Source organism: Watersipora subatra, chromosome 7 (assembly GCF_963576615.1).
Source record: "Watersipora subatra chromosome 7, tzWatSuba1.1, whole genome shotgun sequence".
Classification (NCBI taxonomy): Eukaryota; Metazoa; Bryozoa; class Gymnolaemata; order Cheilostomatida; family Watersiporidae; genus Watersipora; species Watersipora subatra.
In genome coordinates, this window is record NC_088714.1 from 34,523,795 (window position 1) to 34,548,776 (window position 24,982).

At 36.2% G+C, this 24,982-nt stretch overlaps 1 protein-coding gene across 4 annotated transcripts in view; it reads right to left on the reverse strand.

Annotated features, from left to right (window-relative positions):
• Positions 1-490: 490 nt before the first annotated feature.
• The window catches only part of LOC137399448 (DENN domain-containing protein 1A-like), a 47,442-nt gene continuing 22,950 nt past the window's right edge, over positions 491-24,982 (reverse strand). Inside the window, exons 7-17 of one of the 4 annotated variants that reach the window (XM_068085568.1) lie at positions 23,387-23,534; positions 21,077-21,186; positions 12,658-12,769; positions 11,328-11,459; positions 11,138-11,197; positions 10,553-10,732; positions 9,810-9,827; positions 7,812-7,894; positions 6,811-6,976; positions 6,580-6,676; positions 491-1,391 (exon numbers count right to left, since the gene is read on the reverse strand). In XM_068085568.1, coding sequence (XP_067941669.1) covers positions 796-1,391; positions 6,580-6,676; positions 6,811-6,976; positions 7,812-7,894; positions 9,810-9,827; positions 10,553-10,732; positions 11,138-11,197; positions 11,328-11,459; positions 12,658-12,769; positions 21,077-21,186; positions 23,387-23,534 — 1,702 coding nt within the window. In that variant the 3' untranslated portion in view covers positions 491-795. Of the gene's footprint in view, positions 1,392-6,579; positions 6,677-6,810; positions 6,977-7,811; positions 7,895-9,797; positions 9,828-9,991; positions 10,052-10,552; positions 10,733-11,137; positions 11,198-11,327; positions 11,460-12,657; positions 12,770-21,076; positions 21,187-23,386; positions 23,535-24,982 lie in introns of all 4 variants that reach the window. The other 3 variants (XM_068085567.1, XM_068085566.1, XM_068085569.1) reach the window with 3 other exon arrangements.

Below are 24,982 nucleotides of genomic sequence, written 5' to 3' on the forward strand. Positions count from 1 at the left end.
TGTTTCCAGTATATCTGCTTTCTTAAAAATCACAGTCCACTACATCAGACATGGATGATGCAATGTATCATTACTATAGGTCAACAGTGCGTTTTACACATAGATATATAAACCTTATATATCTATGGTTTTACATATCTTGTCTTTCGATATTGCACAATACTGCTGTTACATTGGTGTTTATTAGTTTGTTATAGCGACCACTTACAGTCAAAACTGCAGCAACAGAGAATATGTGTCACAAGCAGGGGTCTTAATGTAGTATGCTGTAGATCCCTTATTATCACCTTCGCATATGCACTGCACTCATCTTCCGTGATGCTCTCCAAATTGGCAGCAAACCAAACTGGTACAGAGCAGGTAGCACGCATACAGTAATGTATTGTATCATCATCTACGCTATTCTGATTTCATAGTTGGACTTGAATATTATATGAAACACGTGTAAAGAATTTTGAAATGTATAAAACAGTGTAACTGCGTGTTGCAAGACGTGAAATAGCTGAAACCGTGTTGCTATTGATGTTCTGTATTTGATAAACTCGACAGGCCTGATTGCCAGTAAGTAACTAGTTGATTCAGCTGGAATAAACACAATATAACAGTACAAGAGATAGTCCATTTTATTACAAAATGTAATATTTTCAATTTTAGGAGTGTTGTTCATTTGAAATAAATATATAAAAGAAATCATTGTACAGCTAGTAGCAAAATAGAACATTGCAAACAACGCAAGACTATAAACGATCTCATTCTTGCAGTTGATGGACAGGACACAAGGAGAGAGCTTCTGAGCTACCACTTGAGGTCAGCGAGTGGGTCAGCAGGCTGTCCCCTGACTGGCTGAGGAGTGAGAATCTGCTGAGAAACTAGAGAGGCCTGAGGAGATTGACTGGGTCGAGGTGGTGGTGGTCGTGAAGGTTGGGAAGTGACCTGTGATGCATTTCCATTAGCTGTCACAGACATAAAAGCTGTCACAGACATAAGAGCTGGAGAAGAACTACTGCTAGGCATTGTCGACCCGAGATGTCCAGAGGGAAAGATTGGTTGGCCCGAAGCAAAAGAATTGCTACTGCTTGATACGAAATAATTGGGTTGACTCTGCTCCCAACTGCCTGCAGTTGCGTCAGTCCGCACTGGCTGTGCGCTGCTAGTGGTATTTGGGGAAAGGTCAAGGCCAATAAGATCATTTATGCTAGAACGAGCGTCACTTTCAGCAATGATGGCGCAGTTCCGATCGGGGCTTTGCATCAGAGTGACAGGAGCCAGCCTGTTACCTTCATTCCTCTTTGTGGAAGGGTTTGATGGAATGGGAAGGAGTGCTGCCGAGTCCGTGACATCAGTCGCACTAGCCACAAAGTTATCAGAAAAGCCTTTGTTTTCTAGCCCAACTGTAATAGAAAATGACAACCATCCTAAAACATCTACTCTGAGAGGATTAAAAAACCATATAGCACCAGACCCATAATTACCATTCCGATGCTATAAGCCAGGAACACGTATTTCTTTTCTAACAACTAGGTACCTATGAGGAATATTCATGTTTCGACCTTCATCCTGTTCAATGTTAATACCTCTTTACAACCAATGGGGCTTCTGCTGTTACCTGTTTCACCAAAATTGCTGACCAATCATTAGCTACGGTGTAGCCAAGGGTAAACAACTGCAAACTAGAACATTGTATGACAATAGTAAGGATGCTTCTAACAAATAAGAAGTACATGTGTTGCACACCCGTCGACGGAATCACCGTTCACCCGAATCACCCGTTCTGCCTTGATTATGGTACGAGAGAGCATGTGATACCAGAGTTGACTAAGATTCATTGACAATGGATAAGCGATTCACCATAAAATTGTTAATGTTTGTAAGCTCCGATAACTGAGTACTGCATAAATGTTTTTAGACGATGGTGAAAGGTTTTATTAACCTCGTCTGCAGGATATCCTCTAATCAATAGAGTAACTAACATATAGATCACGTATAATAGAAAATGACACGTAAAGGAAGTTCATGTACACATGTAAGGCCTAGACAACTGATAGATGACTGCGCATCGCGTACCTCAATTTAATGATAAGAATTTTGAGATACTTCATTCGCACCAGACGCGAGTTAACTCGCGTATTTATAACGTTGCTAGGCACCCAGACGCGAGTCATCTCGCCTCTGAAAATTTTCTACTTTTTTGTATCGTTATGTTTAAATTATAAAAATTATTTTTTGATTAGTTAAAAAGAAAAATGTACAAATATGCCTCCATGATGTCTCTGGCAAAATTTATAACCAAAATACTACACCCATGTCGACATCTCACTAAACCGGAAATCATCGCGGTAACTTTAAATTTTACAATTCACGATCAATTTTTTCAACTCCAAAAGTAAATATGCAGATTCAGAAGCGGTAAGACAGTGAAATACTGCCTAAATCAAATCATCATTTTTAATGTCTCAAAGTTTTTTTAAATTTTTAATTTTGTCAATTTTGTCGTTATGCTCAAATAAAAATGCACTTTTTAGGCTGTCAGCCGCAGTCAGACTAAAGTTATCATTCAATTTCGAAAGGATCATATTGATTCTTAGAGCTGCATATGAAGGCTGAAAAGTTAAGAACAGAGTTATGAACGGAGTTATTGAACATATTTATAGTTATATTGGCATGTAGATTTGCTATGCTCTGAAGGATAATATTTATAAGGAACAGTTCTAAATTAGAGTTTCAGAATTTTCATGTTCATGACTAACTGTATATGTATAGATAATACGTATTCATAACTGTGTATTGTATGTATAAATAAGTAATTTTAATCAAACTTTGTATATTTTGCAATTTTTATGGTGCAAGTCTAACTTTGTTTCAGCACATAACAATTTTTACAAAACCGAAAAATTTGGTAAAACTACCTTCTTTGAGACACATATCTACATGTATATAAAATGGATACGAGTTGTCTATATGAATGTAATATCATTCAAAAGAGGAGACTTGGCTGGTTCCCGTGAAACTTGAATGAGTAGATTATTTCAAGTCTGTCTCTTGCAGTTGTAATTAGAATTGTGGCAACTTTCTGAAGAATCGCTAATAAGAATCGATAATGGACTAATCGCCGGGAAATTAGTTGGTTGCGGCGAATGAGTTAAAGAATAAATGCCATGAACAACTTTCATTGTTGTCCCATTTGTTACTAGGTAAATCAGACACGCTGATTTCGAATTTGTACGCAAAATAAAGATTGTTCAACTAACTTTCAAAGCCATTTTTGTTTATAAAGGCATTTTATAGCGATTTAAAATCAGTGTCGCAAACAACACAATCGGCACAACAAGCCCCGCCCATAAATATGTGATGTAGCTTAGCTTTTTAGGGACGGAAGTTGGGGATGTTTAGTCCGATCAAGAATGATAGAGTTGGGTGTCTTAAAACCCATTATTATCTAAATTCAGCCTGTAAAATAATCTCAGTCCTTGATGAAAGGTAGATAAGCTATTTATCATTGCTCGTAGCTTGTTACAAAATGTTTAATAGGCTGAATGCCAAGAAAAATGAGCTCACTAAAGCGCGATTTTATCACAAGCTAACGTTGTTATCGCACTTTTTGAGCTCATTTTGAGTACATTGTCGTGTTATATTTTATTGTAGATCATAACGGCTAAATACACTGAAGTTACTGTAGGTAACTATAGTTACTACGGTTAACTTAATATTTTGTTACTAATTTTTAATACGCACAGTACATATATAAAATTTTGATAATTCTGACTAGGGGACGTTTGCATGATATAATTACTGTGGGCTTTTATACCTCTATAAGACATTTTCGCTATACTATGCTAATCCTGGAACGAACTAAAATCGTATGGCGAAAGCGCACTGTACATCTATTTGTACCAATATAATCATAATACAGGGGTCCTCGACTTACACCATAGATTCGTTCTTAAACCATGGTGTAAGCCGAATTTCAGTGTAAGTCGAAACACCATAAATTAAGTCCTCTAAATGCCCTGTGCTCTAAAATATTGAACATTACTTGAAACAATCAAACACGTGAGAGAACGTCGAGACACAACCGATTTGGCGTACTACTGAAACAAAGTGATGCTATCTTCATCACCTAGCACCGCCTCACAGCGTATTTGTCCGCTGCGCGAGAGGAACTAGTTTGCTGTTGGTTACGTTTCTTACGACGCAGAACAGTGTAAGTCGGAAACACGTTTTAATGTCTTTTTATTTCTTATAGGGTGGTGCGTCGTAACGGTGAAACGATGTAAGTCCGGACCATCGTAAACTGAAGATCTACTGTATTTTGTTTTGTAGTAATGATTTCGATATTAGAATAGAAAATAGTTCTGGAGACAAAAACCTAAGGATGCCAGCTCCACGCTGTAAAATGAAGAGGTCATTTTTCAGCAAAACACAGACCTATGATATGCGATATGAATGCTGATGATTAGCCAATGTGTGAACACGACACAGAAGTGCTTGAGTTAGCGACCTTTTTGGGACGTATATGATAAAATAAATTTTTTCCATATAGCCACCACGCTACATGTTCGGGCTACCAATAATGGCGGATGATTATAACGCAAGATCAAAGCAGATGCCACAAATACTTTTCCACGAATATTTATACGCCTCGCATTAACTTTCATGCGGTGGTTATAGAATTACAAAAAAGTAACTATTTTCAAAAGTTATCTGTTTAAAACCTTTCCAAACATGCTCTGCTTTTGTGAATATGGATTTTGAGCAAACAATTTGTAGATGACTTGGTTCGAAACCGAACGATTTTAATACAATGATAGCTGTTTGCGATCAATATTTTTCAGACATTGCAAATCTTTCTGTCTATTTTCATCACTTGAAAATGTTGATGAAGCCCGTTATTTGGTATAAAATTACGCAAAATATTATTCTGTTATTTTCTGTAATGCTATCTGTTGATATTAATACAATAAAAAATTGCTGCCAGTTAACCTTAAAGGTTGACTTGCAACAAAATTCATATTTCAGTTATTTGGTATAATAAGATTCACCATGTCTTACTCTGTTGCGTTGTAGGTGCCAAATATGTGGAAATGTGATTACAAGCTCTTAAAAGCTCAAAAACGAACAGTTAATCGCAGCCACGCGAGACCGCCGTAGTTTGGATTCTCTTTCCAAAACGGCTCAAATGTGACGCATTTGTGAGAGATGGTTTCTGTTTACACTTTCATGCAACCTTATTCGTCGAAATATTTTCACAAATATACTTCACGCATTCAATGAAACCATGTCTATTGTTCTTACGTGTCTGTTTTATCGTCATTGTAATGCTTTTAGCAGTGATATCTTATAACTTACCATAAAAATTCATTTAACTTTTTAACTTTACCTCGAAGGAGTACATATCATTGTCTGATAAACATGGCGAGTCTGTTGGTCACCTGTGATAATCGATAAGTGCTGCAGAAATTATTTGCGAAGTATTGGGTCACATGATCAGATTACGACTTGCCGATTAGACCAGGCCGAAACAAAACTGTAAAGTAGCGGGCATCTATATTTGATACAAGGTCTTCGGTAAAACCCGAAGTGTTTGTCACGATAAGTTTTATATTGAGCTTTGTATTGGCCTTTCAATTCACGTGAGAACATACGTGACAAGACGATAACCAAATTTCGTGGCTACGTCATCGTAATAAAGAGATTCCAATCTACGGTGGCTTTTCGTTTTTGAGCTTTTAAGAGCTTGTAATCACATTTCCACATATTTGGCACCTACAACACAACAGACTAAGACATGGTGAATCTTTTGATACCAAATAACTGTAATGTGAATTTTTTTGCAAGTCAACCTTTAAATTTATCTTTTTTAATGTTTTTACAATGCTATCTTTAATGGCTTACAAAATTTTGATGTTTTGAAGAACTTCAGATGTTGTGAAAATTATATTGTATGTCAAGACAAATTTTCAGTTAAAATTCATATGTTAAGGTAATCAGCCAAGTTCAGGTTTGACTGTAATAGAAAAACTCTTACACCTCCACTTACACCTACACTTACAATTCCACTTACACCTCTACTTACATCTACACTTGGCTTGCTGCCTGTCGAAAATCGACAATGACTTGGGTCAAGCAGTATGGTAGAGAAGAGGTGACCCAGTTCTCAGTATCTACCACTTCCGGAACTGTCAGATAAACCTGAAGGGATGCCTTTGCAACATGTCCAGTCTGACAGAGCCAGGTAGCCATTTAACTTGCCCAATGTGCGACGGACAGGGGTGAATCTTTCACGTGGCCACGTTGTCAGTGTGGTACACGGGGCCTCAAGTTATGGTCTAGATCCGAAATACCTAGCATTTTAGGGTCCCCCACTTACACCTCCAACTACACCTTCAAAGCTGCTAACTCTGAACACTTATCATAGAATGGATGTCAATGGCCCTAAATTGAATGATAACACCATAAACCATTCAACCTCTGTTTGAACTATGTCAATATAGATTCTCCTACCTACCAATATTCTGTTTAAATGAATGCCACATTCATTGTAAGCATAACCTTAAGACAAAGCGTAGACTCCAAACTCACCTTGGGTAACGTCCTCTGTGGAAGCTACAGCAAACAAGTGGTTCGACCGTTTTCGTCTCGGAGGAGCGACTGGATTCAAAAGAGAGCTGTCCAACTGCTAATTAAAAGAGACATTACCAACATTATCATTAGAAATAAAAAAACCTCAAGTGTGTCACATGACTCACATCAAAAAGCCTGAACGGGACAAAAGCAAACATACACACATATAATAGCCTGTAGCATGCTCACTTTTCTGTTGTCAAAACTGACGCTTGTCTCAGAAACAGGCTCGCTGATATTGGCCGAGCTGAAAGACTTTCCAGGTAGATAATGCTGAATATCAGGGTCACTCATCAGGGATGGAATAGTTGGGATATCATCGTCCGAAAAACTAAGCGCCTGATACCTTAGGGCTCTGTATTCATCAAAACATAGCTACATCATTCACAGAATAATAGCACATAATTCAGAGTTGTAGTGTTTCAAACTAACAATTCAGACTAAGTCTGTATGATAAAGTTATCACTGACTCTTTGACACCTATGAGAGATTTAACACTGCAGTCTGATCAGTAAATAAGTTGTTACTCTGACTGCAACTGAACTCGCCCGTGTCAGTAATTTTACAATAGATAATGTAGTTCTCAACTGTGGAGCTACTGCAAGTTTATGTATCATTAAAAACTTGTGGATCTCAGCTTCAAATTCGTCCTAAACATGACTAGCTTACCATAGTATAAAAATGGTACCAAACCATTGTATTGAGCAGTATTTGAACCAATAACACTTTCTATTTTGGCTTCCAAAAGAAGAATGCATGGACGTAACATTATAATGACGATATAACTTGAGATTTATTGATGACCATTACTGTAATAACCGATCTACTACTAGCTACTGTAAGAGAAACAAAATTTTTTTCAATAATCAATCTTCCTTTCAGTGTTCCTAATTTAATCCTTAAAGATCTTCATAAAGATATAGAGCGTAGATTGACACGTGCCACAAGTATTAATCATTTGTAGCAAAAAAGTTGCCGATATAGAAACAAATTACTTGTTAATATTCATAAAAGTTGAAAATTCTGCGCTGCCAATCAAATATGACCTTGAGCAAACACTTGCATGACAGTCAGTTCTTGCTTGGTTTTTTATAATACGCTGAAAATGCCTGACTACATGAGCCACAGTCAGCTGACGGCTAGGCATTGCATGAAAACCCTATGATCTCTACAATGACAGAACAACTTACTTGTTGTATGACTGACGCCTGGGGGAAGTGACAGGCTGAGATCCAGATGGAGAAACAACCTTAGAGCTTTGTGGACGAGGAGGCTAAAAGAGAATGATTTGTTAAATATTTAGTCCACTAAAATTGCAAGAATGCCTAGACAACTAAAAAAGCAGAAACGAGCGAAGAGAGCGGATGTACAAGAAATAAATCTACAAGAACAGATTGAAAATAACCTTTTGAATAAATGAGAAAACTTATAACAACAACGATACATCTAAAATGAATTACAAACTAGTTCAACACTAGCAAATGCACATAAAAGATATCTTGTTTAATGTATAAAGTTAAGAGTTGCTGAGAAAGTTGAAAGACCTGAGTAAAAGTTAGTGATAAAATGAGTCAATTGGCAGTTGAAGAGGTCAAACAGAAACAGTGAACCTGGTGAGCAAAAAGTATCAACATGACAGAGTACCAATGCGAAACAGCATGGACGCGAGACAACATCGACAAGAGAGAGCATCGACATGAACGAGTATCAACAAGAGAGTGGATATGAGAGAGTATCAACATGAGATAGCATCGACATGAGAAAGCATCGACAAGAGAGAGAGAGAGAGTATTGACAAGAAAGAGTATCGACAAAAACGAGTATCAACAAAAACGAGTATCAACAAGAGAGAGAGAGTGGATATGAGAGAGTATCGACATGAGAGAGTATCGACATGAGATAGCATCGACATGAGAGAGCATCAACAAGAGAGAGAGAAAGAGAGTATTGACAAGAAAGAGTATCGACAAGAGAGAGTGGATACGAGAGAGCATCGACATGAGATAGCATTGACATGAGATAGCATTGACAAGAGATAACCTCGACATGAGAGAGCATCGACAAGAGATAGCATCGACAAGAGAAAACATCCACAAAAGAAAGCATTTACAAGAGAGAGCATCGACAAGAGAGAGCATCGACAAGAGAGAGCATCGACAAGAGAGAGCATCGACAAGAGAGAGCATCAAAAAAAAAAGTGCATCGACAAGAGAGAGCATAAAAAAAAGTGCATCGACAAGAGAGAGAGAGGAGCATCGACAAAAGAGAGCATCGACAAGAGAAAGAGAGCATCGACAAGAGAGAGAAAGAGCATCGACAAGAGAGAGAGAGAGAGCATCGACAAGAGAGAGAGCATCGACAAGAGAGAGAGCATCGACAAGAGAGAGAGAGAGAGCATCGACAAGAGAGAGAGAGCATCAACAAGAGAGAGCATCGACAAGAGAGAGAGCATCGACAAGAGAGAGAGCATCGACAAGAGAGAGAGAGCATCGACAAGAGAGAGAGAGAGAGCATCGACAAGAGAGAGAGAGAGCATCGACAAGAGAGAGAGAGAGAGCATCGACAAGAGAGAGAGAGAGCATTGACAAGAGAGAGAGAGAGAGCATCGACAAGAGAGAGAGAGCATCGACAAGAGAGAGCATCAACAAGAGAGAGCATCGACAAGAGAGAGCATCGACAAGAAAGAGTATTGAAATTTTTTGGAATTATAAGCAAAAAAACCACGCTGAAGAAACATGGTGAGGAATTGCAGTGAGCTGTGAGCTGCATGCCAAACCTTAGCATCGTGCTTATAACAGCAACACAATAACGGGTAAGCAACTCCAATCATGCTTAAAACAGCAACACAATAATGGTTAAAACAACTCTAATCCTCCAGCATGAGCTACCACATTCTATAAAGACTCCATTAGTAAGCGAATAGATAAAACCGGCAGTGATAAACCATTGTGTTTTCTCTCACATCTTGCAATAGAGGTAAGTCCTTAGTATATAAATCATTTGTCAGCATTCACAAAACAATAGATATAGCGGCAGAAACAGCGTCAAGCTAACAATAGTGATTGCGAGTGTTCGCCTAGTACACCGCATTACTAGTGCTAATAGCTAGGAGCCAAAGCTAAGACAGTGATCCGCATTGAAAGCAAAAGCATTGGGGTGTAGAGGGTAACAGTTACCAGGAGACAAACCTTTCCGGTAAGAGCAAGCTATTGCAAAGGAAATAGAGAATTGTTACAACGACAGCCTAATGTCTCATATGATGAGATTAAGCACATTTCAGCGCAGCTGAATTTGCAATAATTTTCTGAGGGAGATGACCATATAACCTTCAGGCGGCAGCATTGATTGTTCTAGGTAGCAAATAACTCACTGCTGTATTCTCGGTGAATATCGTGAGAGTCTTGGTTTTCACTCGATCAACAAATGAAAGCTTAAAAGATAGAATGACAACTTGGTGAGCAGCATATACTAGGCCTGGCAGGTGCTAACAAACAACAGATATTTACAGCTCTGCTCTGTTTAGTCCTAGAAAGCTACATAATATTACATCATTCTCCATATCACTTTTAAATACAGAGCACAAATTTCAACCTCCAGAAAATAGTTTTGAAACTTTCAGAACAATCCTTTGCTTTTGCCTCCTAAACCGGTGATAAGACAAGAATGAGGTGCTTTAAAATAGAAGCGTTTACTAGAACAAGAATATGGATTAGCAGAAAGTTTAAGATCAAGTTTAAAATCAATTTAATAATTAAATATTATTTAATGTTATACAAACACAACATGAGCTCTGATAAAAAACATTGGATCTTCTCTCTCACAAACGTTTTTGGTCATTAAACAAGCCAGACACAAGAAGGCACTCAACGGCAGAGCAAGCGCAGGGACAGCAGACAGCAGAGTGCTGATGCTGCATAGCAAAGAAACTTACTCGAGACGGTCTCAACGAAGTTGTAAGAATGGTTTGAGGCATAGGGTTTGTATGCCCACTCCCCTCTACAATATACCGTGAATCTTCTTTCTCTATTACACTGTAATCGTCTCGTCTCGTCGCCTTTTCATCCAGCTTGCTTCTTATCTCCTTGTAGACTTTTTTCGTTGTGTCGTGCACCTGTACAAAAAAAGGTTTTAGCAAGCTGCAAACCTGCAAGATATTTGTTTGTAAGCGAGCTACATGTCTCTAGCATATTAATGACTTGTATCACACTGACAAATTCTAGCAGGACGACCAGTTACGATTAAATAAAACCTTGCAGCAAGTTGTAAGCTTGAAGCGAGATGACAACTTTTAGCAGGTTTACAGTTTGCAGCACATCGATGGTTTACAGCACAGTGACCACTAGCGGTAAGGTGAAAACTTGCAGTAAAGTGACCACTTGTGACAGGTTGATGCCTTGTAGCAGGTTTGTAGTCGAGTGGCAACTTGTAACAGATGAATTACATATAACATATTATTGGGCAACACAGAGAAGAGAATGAGAACTACTATAGGCCTTATATTAGCGAGTGCACTTACTCTTTTGCCCAAGTTAATAACAGTATGCTGTCCTTTATTCTTAAACTTCTTTCCTTTAGTCTACCAAATAAAAATAACACTTAATAGATTTGTAATGACAGCAACACTGTAATAACAGCAAGCATAGTTGAATCGGAGTTGTCCTATCAAGGGGAGAGAACTACAAACAAGAAAACTTCAACGGGAATACCTTCATGCTGTTCACCCAAGCCTTATATTTGGCTTTACTTTTATTGTCATCAAAGTACCGGGACATTTCAGTCTCAAATTCTCCTTGGAAACCTTTGCCACTATTGAGCAGCTCGAGCCTGTGGTCCATGAACTGCAAGCACCGTGCAACGGGTGAATAAATGAGCATGACCAGCCGTTGTGCTAGTCACTGTCTAGATATACTGTAAAGAATAATTCAGCTAGATAATCTATGTTAATAGAAAACTTGTGTTAGCTAGAGCTTGAAGTGGACAGCGAAAGGAAAGAATATCAAGTGTCGAGTTAAATTGATTTCTATATAATTTATTATGTATTCCTATATAGTATATATTCCCCATATACTATATAATTGATTATATATTCCTATATAGTATATACTCCCCACATACTATATAATTTATTATGTATTCCTATATAGTATATACTCCCCATATACTATATAATTGATTATGTATTCCTATATAGTATATACTCCCCATATACTATATAATTGATTATGTATTCCTATATAGTATATACTCCCCATATACTATATAATTGATTATGTATTCCTATATAGTATATACTCCCCATATACTATATAATTGATTATGTATTCCTATATAGTATATACTCCTCATATACTATATAATTGATTTCAGTTTGCAAATGAAGCTGACCGGATGTGGCGCCATTGGGTGTTGAATTTTCACAGCAAAGTAACTTGTCAGTATGACTTGCACGAATGTCAACGGGCAATCAACTTGCTGAACTTTGGTGTATATCCCTACATCTTATCCTGCCTATATCCTCCCTATATACTACCTATATCTTATCCTCCCTATATACTACCTATATCTTATCCTCCCTATATACTACCTATATCTTATCCTCCCTATATACTACCTATATCTTATCCTCCCTATATACTACCTATATCTTATCCTCCCTATATACTACCTATATCTTATCCTCCCTATATCCTCCCTATATACTACCTATATCTTATCCTCCCTATATCCTCCCTATATACTACCTATATCCTCCCTATATACTACCTATATCTTATCCTCCCTATAAGCTCCCTATATCTTATACTCCCTATATACTCCCTATATACTCCTCATATACTCCCCATAAACTCCCTATATGACTTGTATATACAAGGTTAGGTTTCAAAGTGCTAAATATCTTAGCGAGCGTTTCGCATTTACAGATATGAAGATATGAAATGACTTCTCCTCCTTTGAATAGCAACAATTTCATAATAAATCAACAACCTCACAAAATCTGCAGGTCATGCAAAAGTGATTATGCTGTTAGATGAGTACCTGAGAGAAATATTGCATTTTTACAAGGACTTCTCTCCAGGCTCGTTCACTCGAAGAGCTCGTGGCATCCATGTAAACATCGGCATCAAACGAAATGGCTTCCTCCTGGTACCTGCATAGCAGCCAGTTAAATGCATTGAAACTATGAACACTCAATAACCAACAATCGGGATAGTAAAAGGTGGAACTCGGACATGCTAGTGGCGGACACTAGTTCTATTTTTACAATTGATGAACTATTTATACAGTAAATAAATAACACGACAAAAATAACAAGAAAATGTAAAAAAGATTATTTTACACACGAAACTTCACACATAATACCTTTTTCTTTGAAATAAATAAAAAACAAGCTGAAAGTTTATTTCAGTTCGGCGTATTTAACTCGTTCAGTTTGGTAACTCGTTCAGTTCACCCGACGTTTTATTGCCCATTTAATATGAGCAGCTTCAGTTGATGATCCATGGCCAAACAGGTTTATTTATTTTGTTAATCACTTCACTACCTTTGGTAGAGATTCTTACTTTACATGAATGTTTATGTCAGGGCTGTATTGTCCAAAAAAAAGTGGTCAGGAGACTGTCAATTAGTAGTTGCCAGAGGGCCGAAGGCTCGACTCGGCCGTTTACGGCTGTGCGGGGAGGGTCTGGGAGGAGAGCTGAAGCGCCCTCCCGGTGAAGGGGGTTCGGGAGCCCTCCCCCGAGAGAATTAAGAGCCAAATTAGAGCATTTAAAAGTATATCTTGTATTATTTAAAGAATAGAGAAAGCATAATATTATTATGCTTTATTAGTTATCTTGAGGTGTTGACTGATGTTCTAAAAAAAGAATCAAGGAGATTGACCCACTAGAAGCTGAGATATAGCCAGCCAAACACAGGTCTACCTAATAAAGAATCAGAGGAAAACCCTTCGAAAATCCCGAAAACTGTGACGTTTAAAATCGACTTAATGTTCATGTGCCGGAGTTGTGCACCCTTACCGCCGTTACGTATAATGATTGTTTTGGCTACGAGATGTGAAAAGCTACTCGCGATAGTAAATAATTTACAGACTAGCTCTGGTTTCTCAGGAAAATCAAGCAAACATTGTGTGGTAAAGGCATTTGCCCACAACCCCTCGCCGTGATTTGTCAAAACAGAAGAGCATATTTTGACTATTGTGCTTCAAATTTTAACTCGATCTCCACGGATATGCTCCGAAGATCCTCTGTTCAACGAACGGCGCGTGTATAGTCTATATGCGACATCCGCGATTGCAAGTCGTTTAGAATAAGAAATGAGAATGTGAATTTTTGTTCATTCATCATTTTTCTATTGTATATCTACTGCAGCATTTAGTTGATTTTCATGATTATCGTCACTATTAACAGACTGTAAGTTCACTACAGCCATAATCTTAAAAAGAATAACTTGACCGTGCTACTCTTGCTGTAAAAAAGAAAATGATAACTTTTGATTTGATTTTTCTATTGATCTATTATCTTATCTATGATTATTTTTTATGATTAATATTATAATCATAATGCATATTATACAAAATAATAATATAACTGCGTATAGAATAAATGATGTAACTAATATAATTTGTAGAAAGTGATAGCAAAATGTTGCGAAATAATAGATGCGTGTAATTATTTTATTCTAAAACTAATCTACACGTCAGAGGGACTGGTTCGGAATTCTCAGAGCAATGATTGTTAGGCCCAATTTGATTGTTCTATACTTCCAGGGATTAAACCAATTAAAACGCCGTGATTGTTATAGGAGAGCGCATTAGTTGGCTTAATTGACCAATGGCACACAAGTCGATTTCATACGTCATATATTGATGACTACCAAAAAACTTATGTTTTTTGGTAGACCTGTGTTTGGCTGGCTATATCTCAGCTTCTGGTTGGTCAATCGCCTTGATTCTTTTTTTAGAACATCAGTCAACACTTCAAGATAAATAATAAAGCATAAAAATATTATGCTTTCTCTATTCTTTAAGGTGGATATCCAGGTCCTGCTAAGGTGAGTTAGTCAAGTCTTGCAAAGAGAGCTAGCTACAGAGTTACATGGTTTTGAGTTGTAACCATATATATATGTATATTTACATTTATATTCATAAATATACATACATGTACATGTGTACATAGAAGATTAATTGTTATAGCTTGACACTTGTCTTTTAAGAGCACCTGTTTCAGTTACAAAAATAAGTTTAAATAACATATTACATGCACCAGGGAAAGACAACAATAATAGATAACTTGGCCTGCTTAAAACTTACTATGTTTAAATTATGACCACCTAGGAATACAATGAGCAACAAACTTGGCCTGCAAACACAAACTATTCCATTCAATTCAGTCACTTAGTGCAATAAAACGCTTCCTATCCAGAGGTTGACCAACAAACTCATTTCCTATATAATTATAATATACTTTGTCAAGTAGAGCATGATGAGCATGCATGAGAAGAAGATTGTTCATCCTTGATTGTGACATAGTACTCCTAATGGCTGCTAAGATAGACAGGATTGAAGTAATAAATTAAATAAGAATTTATTATAAATTTTATAAACTATTATTTATTTATAAAATAAAAATAATTGTTTATTGAATTCGTGTTATGATCGTATTGTTGTTTTGTTCATGACAATGACATTGTTCAATGATCATCTATCAAATGTTCGAGAACTCGTGCAAAGAATAAAACTTTAAAAAAAGTAAAGTGAATTGAGAAAGAATAAAAATTAAATTTTTTTTGTTGGTATAGAGGCCCGTCTGCACATTCACATGATACTTAATTGTAGCTTTACCAGAAAAAGCTTGTGATAAGTTGAGTAATTTGTGTCGATTTTGAAGGAACTTAAAGCTTTTTTTATTGCTGACAGGATTTTTGCTAGTGGCCATTTTGTTTGCTGACTGCATAGACCTATTAACTATACTATATTAAAGTATATTAAACTATATTAAAGTATAGTTAATAGGTCTATGGCTGACTGACCGTGACTGGCCGATTCTCGCCACAACAGCAATGATCACGCATTCACTGCCATCCTATTTTCAAGAGGAGATCATTGGAATACTCGTGCTTCGAGAGGATCCCATGGAGACATAAACACCGTGTCACCGGTGATAAAATGGAAGTTTTGAAATTTACTATTTATGAGTTTCGGTGCCACACAATGACTTCCACCATGTACACCATGCCGATTTCACAATTTCGGAGATTTTGACAGAAGAAATGTGCTCCGGATGGTTCCGGAGTCTCCTAATAGGACAATACAGTACTGGTTCACATTCCCATGGCCAAAATTTGATTGAAGGAATTCGTGAACTAGGTATATCTGTCAAATACAGCCGTAATGAACTCTTAATTAGCGCCAAAAAGGAATGCATCAGAAATCACTGCATCAAACGATCCTGCACAAGAAAGTCTGCACAAAAAAGTCCCACTCGAGAATAGATTAGATTTGAAGGACCATCATCATACCATCGCGCAAGACCATACTATAATCACAAGACCATACTGGAACCATAATACTAGAAATTCCCCTGTCATACAGCCCACGACCTGATAATGGAATAAGTGATAATGGAAAAAAATGGCAGTGCTGGTTGTTGAAAAAGTAGTTGTCAGCAGGAATTGGCAGAGTATAGTGTAAATGAAAGTTGTTCGAGATGACATAAAATAAATTTGAGGGAGCACGACTTCAAAAAGGTGCAAATAACAATTTCAACAAATATAGATAGTTAGATAAATCACACCTAATCTACTACTATCTCAAACCTATGTTTTACAACAAAAAATAAATATTAATTAAAGCTGTAGGCCTAACCTACTGTAATGTATGAAATTTAACAACAACAATAAGGAAATATGTTTATTATAACTCTGAAATGCAAAATTAGAAGTAAAATGGCAAGCTACTGTGTACTATACACAGTTTAAAAGTTGGTTGTGTTCAATGTAGAATGGTTTTAATAGCAATCTTTATCAGAAAGCAAGTATGAGCGTTCACGCGTCTGGAAGTTTTGTGCAAACTGGAGCAAGATAAAAAAATGTTCTCATCATAAAGGGGCATTGTAGTTTGGCCCTAGCTTGTACATACATGTAAGTTGTATAGAATTTCGGCTAACGTTTTAAATAATTTAATGAAACCTTCGGTAATTGGACAAAAAAACGTAGGCTGATAAACTGTGTATCACAATTTCGTACCTGTAAATCGGTCTACGCCTCAAACGGTCTACGTTTATTACAGAAACCTTCATATAAATTCGATTAATTATTCTTACAATTAGATCTAACAAAAATATTAGAAACCTTAGCAAGTAAACAATGCCATAGACTGGTGAAATGAGCACGTTTTTCTCATGAAATGCGCACTGCTGAGTAGTTCTACTATCTGTCGCACGGCTTTATTGGCGTACAGTAGGCCGGTCTTAACTATTATTAAACCAAGCATTTCAAGCGTTTTGTGGCGATTTTTGGCCAAATTAATTTGTCTATTTATGTATAATCCGATCGGATGGGTAAGTTTTAAGATACTGTCGACACTTTTCAAAGACTTGGTAATATATTTGAATAGGTTTATATGTGTTTTGTATCGTTATTATACTTAAACGACTCCACAGAAAAATGGTTAAATTTGTTGATGAAATTTCTGTACAAGGGTTTGCGACGTTGTTGATGAATAATTTTTGTAAGTTGTGTGCACATGCATTCATCATAAAAACTCTCAAACATTCGCTCCGCTCGTTTAATCGTGGGATTATTGTTATATATAATATTGTCCATAGATATGTGGAAAATAACTACAAATAAATATTAAAATGAATATGAAATGAAACAAACATCTATGATAACAAATAAAGTTAGAGACAACTAAAACAAATCACTAATATAAATATTAAAAGCTACATAGTGTATTTATTTCTGTTAATGACTCATCGGTGTACAATCATATGTATTATAATACTACATGACTGTCTGGCGTGGCACGAATAATAAAAAACAGCTTATAAACAGTGGAAGCTAATGCAGTCGCCATTGGCTACAGTTGACTAACAAGCTAATAGCAAAATTGGCAAATTGGCTAATTTGTGTAACTCAAGCTAGTAACTTGAGCTTGTCTGAATGTATATTTCTAAAATTTTGTGTGTGTTTCTGTGTGTGTTTGTGTATGTACAGCTATAGCTATTAAAATCTTGGAATTAAAACTTCGTACTTTGCTGGATTTGAACATACGGAGATTGCTGCAAGCACAAGTTTACCACATTTACCACTAAGCTGTACAAGCCTTATTAATCCGAGTCTTTATCATATATTGTATACCGTAAGCACACGCAAAATGACGTATTATTTTGGCACTGCGCCCACGCATTACGAAGCCCCTGTAATAAAATATTTTTCGATCTATGAAACGCAATGTTTTTTTGTTATTTTTTCGTTAAGGCGAATTTTTTCTGCCACATGATATCAACAATAATTTCTCTCGAAATTACAATTTGGCAAATTCTGTACTGATAATACACGTTATTAAGAGATATAGGGTGCTCGTGATGGCGAGTTCAGGGTCATTCATTATGGTAAAAACGAATTCGCAACCAGACAAATGATAAAAGTTGAATTTAGTTAGAAGTTAGTATCTACTAAAATACATATAAAACTTCCTTCAAATATGTGTTTAGTGAGTTAAATTAATTTATGTTAGAATCAGCATTTATGTTATACGTCTGTCTCGAAGTTACTAACTCTCCACATAGTACATGGTAATGTTATATTATCTTGCAAATCATAACCACAAAAAGCACTAAAGGCATTGTAGGTATCTATGGTTAGCAAGGTTAACATATAGTTTTGTTACTCATTTTTAATGACAATGATTTCTACCAGGAGGTGATTGCATTAGGTAATTATTATGAATTTCTATTCCGCTCTATATACGTCTATAGCCTACGATATTTTTGCCTTATGACGCCAACAAAGAAACAAACTAAAATCATATAATTGTATACCGAATAACTTTCATTGTAATCATAGCAAAACAGACAATATTTAGCCATTACTCGCTAATGATTTTACATTTACATTTAAATACCTTTACATTTTTATTTTTCATCTTCATTTATTTTAACAAAACATTTCTTTCAAGTTATGAAATTTAAAAGTTACAGTTGTTTTAAAAAAGTTTGAAAACCTTTACAGTTGTTTTTTTTCTCAATTCATTTGAACTGCACAAAAACACTTTTCTCATGATATGAAGTTTAAAAGTTAGAATGATAAATGTTGTATATTGCTAAGTAAATGTAAATTTTGTGTTCAAAAACATTTTTATTACCCGGGCAACGCTGGACATTCAGTAGTCTTTACTATAAGAGCTTGCTGAAGCCAGCTATCTAGTGACGTTTATCCGGCTAACTTGATCGGTTAACTAGTTTCACCGATGTAATGACTATATGCACAATTAATCGACGATATCACAGGTAGGCTGTGCGGCCTCACAGATTAGCTCGCCTGTCTGCAGACCTGGAGGTTCGAGTCCAAATCCAGTGCGAAGCAGATTTCTCATTCTTAAAATTTTATTGCTATAACTAGACATCGGGACAACAAACGCTGAGATTTATATAGATGAATGCATATATTTTACAAGTTAAACTGTTTTGTATTTTATAATTATTTGTACCTAACCTTATACTTATGAACCATGTTATTCAAAACAATATAATCTAACCCCAACATATGAAGGTTATTCGCTAGGATATTTGCTTTAAATCTCTTGATCATTGTATATTGGAACAAATATTGGAATACATTGCATATTGCTTAATTTGTTTGATAGCTCACAAAACAATGATAACTGCTCAAAGCCGTTACATACAGCAGTAAAAGAAATTCAGTGTATGACACTTCGTAAGACAAGTTATAACAATCTATATTACAGCAGCGAGCCCGATGTTGCTCGGGATTTTCTTTATGTCAACATAAATTTCTACACTGCATTCACAACAACCCATGAACATGTTCACTTAGGGCAACTTCGCTTCAAGCTTGACTCGCAACAAAACTCACATTACAGCTATTTGGTACCAAAAGATTCACCATGTCTTACTCTGTTGTGTTGTAGGTGCAAAATATGTGGAAATGTGATCAAAAGCTCTTAAAAACTCAAAACCAAACAGTTCATCGCAGCCATCACGAAAACACCATAGATCGGAATCCCTTTCCAAAGCGGCTCAAACGGGACGCAGATGAACATGATGGCTTCTGTTTACACTTTCAGGCAACCTCATTCGTTGAAATACTTTCACAAATATACTTCCCGCATTCAATAAAACCAAGTCCATTGTCCTCACGCTTCTGTTTCACCATCATTGTAATGCTGTCACGTTGAGCACTGATATCTCAAAACTAACTGTAAAATTTTTTTTAACCTTAGCTTGAAGGACTGCATATCATCCTCTGATAAACATGACAAGCCTGTTGGTCACCTGTGATGATCGGAAAATGCTGCAGAAATTATTCGCGCTGTTTGGCAGGAAGTGTGGGTCACATGATCAGATTACGACTAGACGATTAGACCAAACCTAAACAAAACTGTAAAGTAGCGAGCATCTACAGTTGATATGGGCTTTTCGGTAAAACCCAAAGTGTTTGTAATAAACTAGTGCTACGAGACGCTTTGTATTGAGAATTTATTTTGGCCTTTAAGTTCACGTGATAATATCACGTGAATTGCTCTTCCCTCATGCAAGAAGTTTTTACCATCCGAAACACCACTCTTATTATAGTAAAGATTAATCTGCAAAATCGGATGGTGGTTGAATTAGTGCAATTTATAGAGTGCCGGTATCTCTCTCAAGCTGAATGGCGTAAGTTCGAGCCTCTTACATTGCAATCGTTTACTGAAACACCTCAATTACCATCTATATTATTTCTTCAGTGTGACGGTATTAAAGAAGATTATAAGATTATCAGAGTTTCATAGATACATGAATGTAAAAACTGTATTATTGAAGTGATAATCGATAAAAAAAGGTTTCTATTGTGACTTTATCTCAGAGACACTTGAATGGAAATGTGGGCTCGGCAATGATTTATGTATTTTCCTTATGTTATTTTTTCCTTCTAATTCGTACTAAATTGCAATGTTTCAGAAATATCGATACAAGTATTTGCCAGAGCAGTAGGCTGGATGCTGAAAAATCTTTATATAGAGACTCATAGAGGTAACTTTAGAAACTCCTGACATACTGGGAGCTTAAAAACAGTTTAAGTATTCACCATAATCTTACGAAAGTCATCTTGAACACTCAGTTAAACCCAGCTGTATTTGAAGTTGATGAACAAGATGGTTATATGCCAGTGAGAGTACTAGAGAATAAACTGTGAGAGACTCACAGAAATAACATGCCAGATATGTTAAACTCACTGGAGACCGTCTCTATATCCACCAATGACTCGCACAAGACATTTCAAAAAGGCTCGTGATACACTGTCATCTTGCACTGTTGACTTCAATGCCTTGCGTAATGTTGATATCTGTAACCCACCAACACATCATCAACCCAATATGGCACAAGAAGATTGCAAACGATTTATAGCACAAATGTTAGCTAAAGGGCATCATGTTGATGTTTTGTAGAGTTGTCCCCGTCGAGCGGAGCAAGCAAAACAACAGCTTGTCACAATACGCACAGCACCTGATGCATCAGCTGCACTGTAAAGGAGTTGTTCTCTTCCGTCTATGCGGTTTGGCTGCGATGTTATGTCGGTCACTCCATTGGTAATCATAACGGATTTAACCCAAAAAGTTATGTAGAAAAAAATAAGATGACAACATTTAACGAGAAACCAGTCTCTGCGGAAAACTTCAATAGAATTTAAGAACTTAGGCAAAAACAGCGACTAAACATGTTGTAATTTGTGCGCTCAGTCAGTTTTATTTGTATTCTTGTATCGGTCAGTTTTATTTGTTCTAAAGAAAAAATACAAAAAAAACGCTGTTCTAAAAAATATGATAAAAACATTAACAGATCTTTAAACTGCAACTGAGTTTGCGAAAAGTCATACTGTATCTGGCCTGATCTGGCTAATGTTGAACTTCTGTAGCAGAGGTCATGGTAACTGAATTTCGGCATCCATATAACTTATCTATTTATAAACTAATTAACTGAAAACAATGAATGAAACTGAAGTTACTTTAGAACAAATAAAACTGACCGATACAAAAATACAAATAAAACTGACTGAGCATACAAATAACATGTTTGGTTGCTGCCTAAGTTCTTAAATTCTACTAAAGTTTACAGCAGAGATCGGTCTCTGGTTAAACGTTGTTATCTTATTTTTTTCTATGTAAATTTTGGGCTAAATTCGTTATGATTACCAATGGAGCAACCTACATAACATCGCAGCCAAACCGCATAGACGGAAGAGAACAACTCCCTTTTAGTGCAGCTGATGCATCAGGTTGCAGTGCGTATTGTGACAAGCTGTTGTTTTGCTCCCTCTGCTCGACGGGGAACAACTCTGTAAAAACAGCAGTTTGTCAAGGCAGGCTATGGTTACACGGGCTAAGTGTGCAAAGTAATGCAAAATCGTAACTTTCAATAATGTGATAGCTGTTTTATATTGGCTAACAAAGCAATTAGGTCAAAACAAGATATACCCAATGATCTGTTTTTTATTTTGATGACGAAAAGAATCATGGCAATACAACCTCAATACTTTTAAAAACAATAGTTTTCATCACTATCACAACAATCGATTAGATACAAGCAAGTTAAAACATCAATAAAAGGGACAAGTGTTGATACAATCAAAAGTACAGTGCGCCCCGGGTTGAGCTGTCCTTGTTATACGATTTTTCCGCTCTAAGACATGAAACACCATCTTTTTCCGTCCTCAACATATGACACTTTTTTGTCATTGTCTACCAACAAAATTTTTTATCGAAATTAACATTTGGCAGTCGGTGCTAGATACATCAAAATAATAAAGATGCCGATATGCTATTCGTCGAAATCACTTAACAACGCCTGAAAAAGATACGATGCTCGCTCTCTCTCAGTTCACTGTTATTAGTTGTAGTAAAAATGAAACTGAATAGAGATAAGTGACAAAATTTTAGACGATAACAGAGTTGAAGTTTATTTTAGTAAAATACATCCTAAAACTTAGCTTTAAGCATGTGCTTAGTACGCTGAACTCATTTAAATTAAATTCAACGTTTATGTTCTACGTCTGTCTTGACAGTAAGAACTCTCTACGCTACGTACTGCACATAGCACATGTTGCATTATATTGGCGACCATCAAATACACAATCTAATCACCAAATACACTAAATACATTAAAGTTGCTGTAGGTAACTATAGTTACTAAGGGTAACATACTATTTTGTTATTAACTTTTAATATGTATAGTATGTATATAAAATTTTGATGTTTTTTACCAGAGGGTGTTTGAATTAGATTAACTACTATGGTTTTTTATACCATCCCTAGATATGACATTTTTGCCTTACGATGCCAACACTGGAATGAATTATAATCGTATGGCGAGTGTCCACTGTATGCGCCCAGCACATCAGTCAGAAACACCTAACTTTTAATAAAAAACAAAACATTCTACTATAACAATATTTAATTACTACAGGTGCAGAGGCTACCCAGCAAAAGCGAAATGGTAGCAAACAGCGCATGAATAAATGTAAATAATGATAACGGTCAGCGACCTACCGATTCACTCGGCAACGAAGCTTTATCATCAGTTGAGGTTTTAATGCTGCCATCATCTATATCCAGTATTACAGCGTCGTCTAATTCCATTGCCTTGACCTTGTGCATGAGGCCTTGCTGAACACCTATGATGTATGGCATGGGGGCTCTATAATACAATCAAAAAGTATTATTATGATTACTATTGTAATGACATGATTGTTATTTTAGATGAAAACCAATGCAACAGCATACAAAGTAAAGAGAAGGGAAACAGTGCAGTACACTACAAAGTATATTGTATTACAACAGAACACCATCTAACAAAATCTATTTCAAGTGTTCATCTTGGCAAATGCATACAAATAGATCAGATGTAGAACCTGGCCATCTCTTATGTGGGTCAGTTGGGTGAGACAACTACCAGCTAATATCTGGGTTCAGGCGATCGATGTCTCTTTACTGTGCATATGGGTTAAAAATTTTCTCAATTCTCCTTGCTCGAACCTTTGCGCATTTTGATGAATAGAAGAGAGGAAAAAAACTCAATTTGGATACCGTGAGATAAAACTAATCTACCCAATCATATAATATGATTCAGTGAGATAAAACTGATCTACCCAATCATATAATCCAATTCATAAAGATTAGATATTTTGTTTTTTAAAAATTGCAACTCCATATCTGGCATACACGCTGAGTCAACTGGAACACTGTAGATATCATATGAAATGCTTATCAGCAGTTTATATGGTTATTTATTAAATTTATGATTATGTATTACAAAATCTCACTATAGCTTTTCACATATTTATCAAAAAATATTTAAAATTTAAAAACATTATTTGCCTTCCTCAATTCACCAGAATTGCAGTTACAAGATAAAAGATGAATCGTTTGCAAGTATGCTTCCTAGCGCAGAAGGTACGCGGCCTAATATGGCAGCGATGTAACAAATAGACCAGGCCAATCATAAGGTTACTAAAATGAGGTGCAATGAGAGATATTTGTGGGCACATATTTCACATCCTTATTGTCCTGCAGAAAGTGCATGTTCAGAAGGTGAAACACAATGAACATCAATGTTTTATAAGTGAAGCTACAGATTTCGGCAGATGATACTTTAGAAATATAGAAATATATTAGAGACATAGAAACATATTAGAAATATAGCTCGTAACAACAAAATTAGCATAACAAAGAAAAAACTTCCTTTTCAATTTAAGCTATCCTTTAATAAGGTTAGTGAACAAGAGAAAACAATTCCTTTCATAGAAATTGAGTACTCAATTTTATTTGCTTTAATTGACAAGTAATCATCAGCACTCCGGTCTGACCGGGTGGAACCTTGACCTATTGATCTTGAGCTATTGAAATAATTAGGAAAATATCCATCGTAACGTTCAAGTCAGAGCTAAAATTTACAAATTACAAATGCCGCAAAAGATAAAAACCATAGCACAGAACAACATGTTCCAAATACATGTAGATATGGGTCAGCGATGGAGAATTACTATGGCAATGTCGCATACCTTGAACTTTAACGACACATAAACTCCTATATTTAGAGTAATGCTATACATAGAGTAATGCTATTCATAGAGAACACATGCTTTT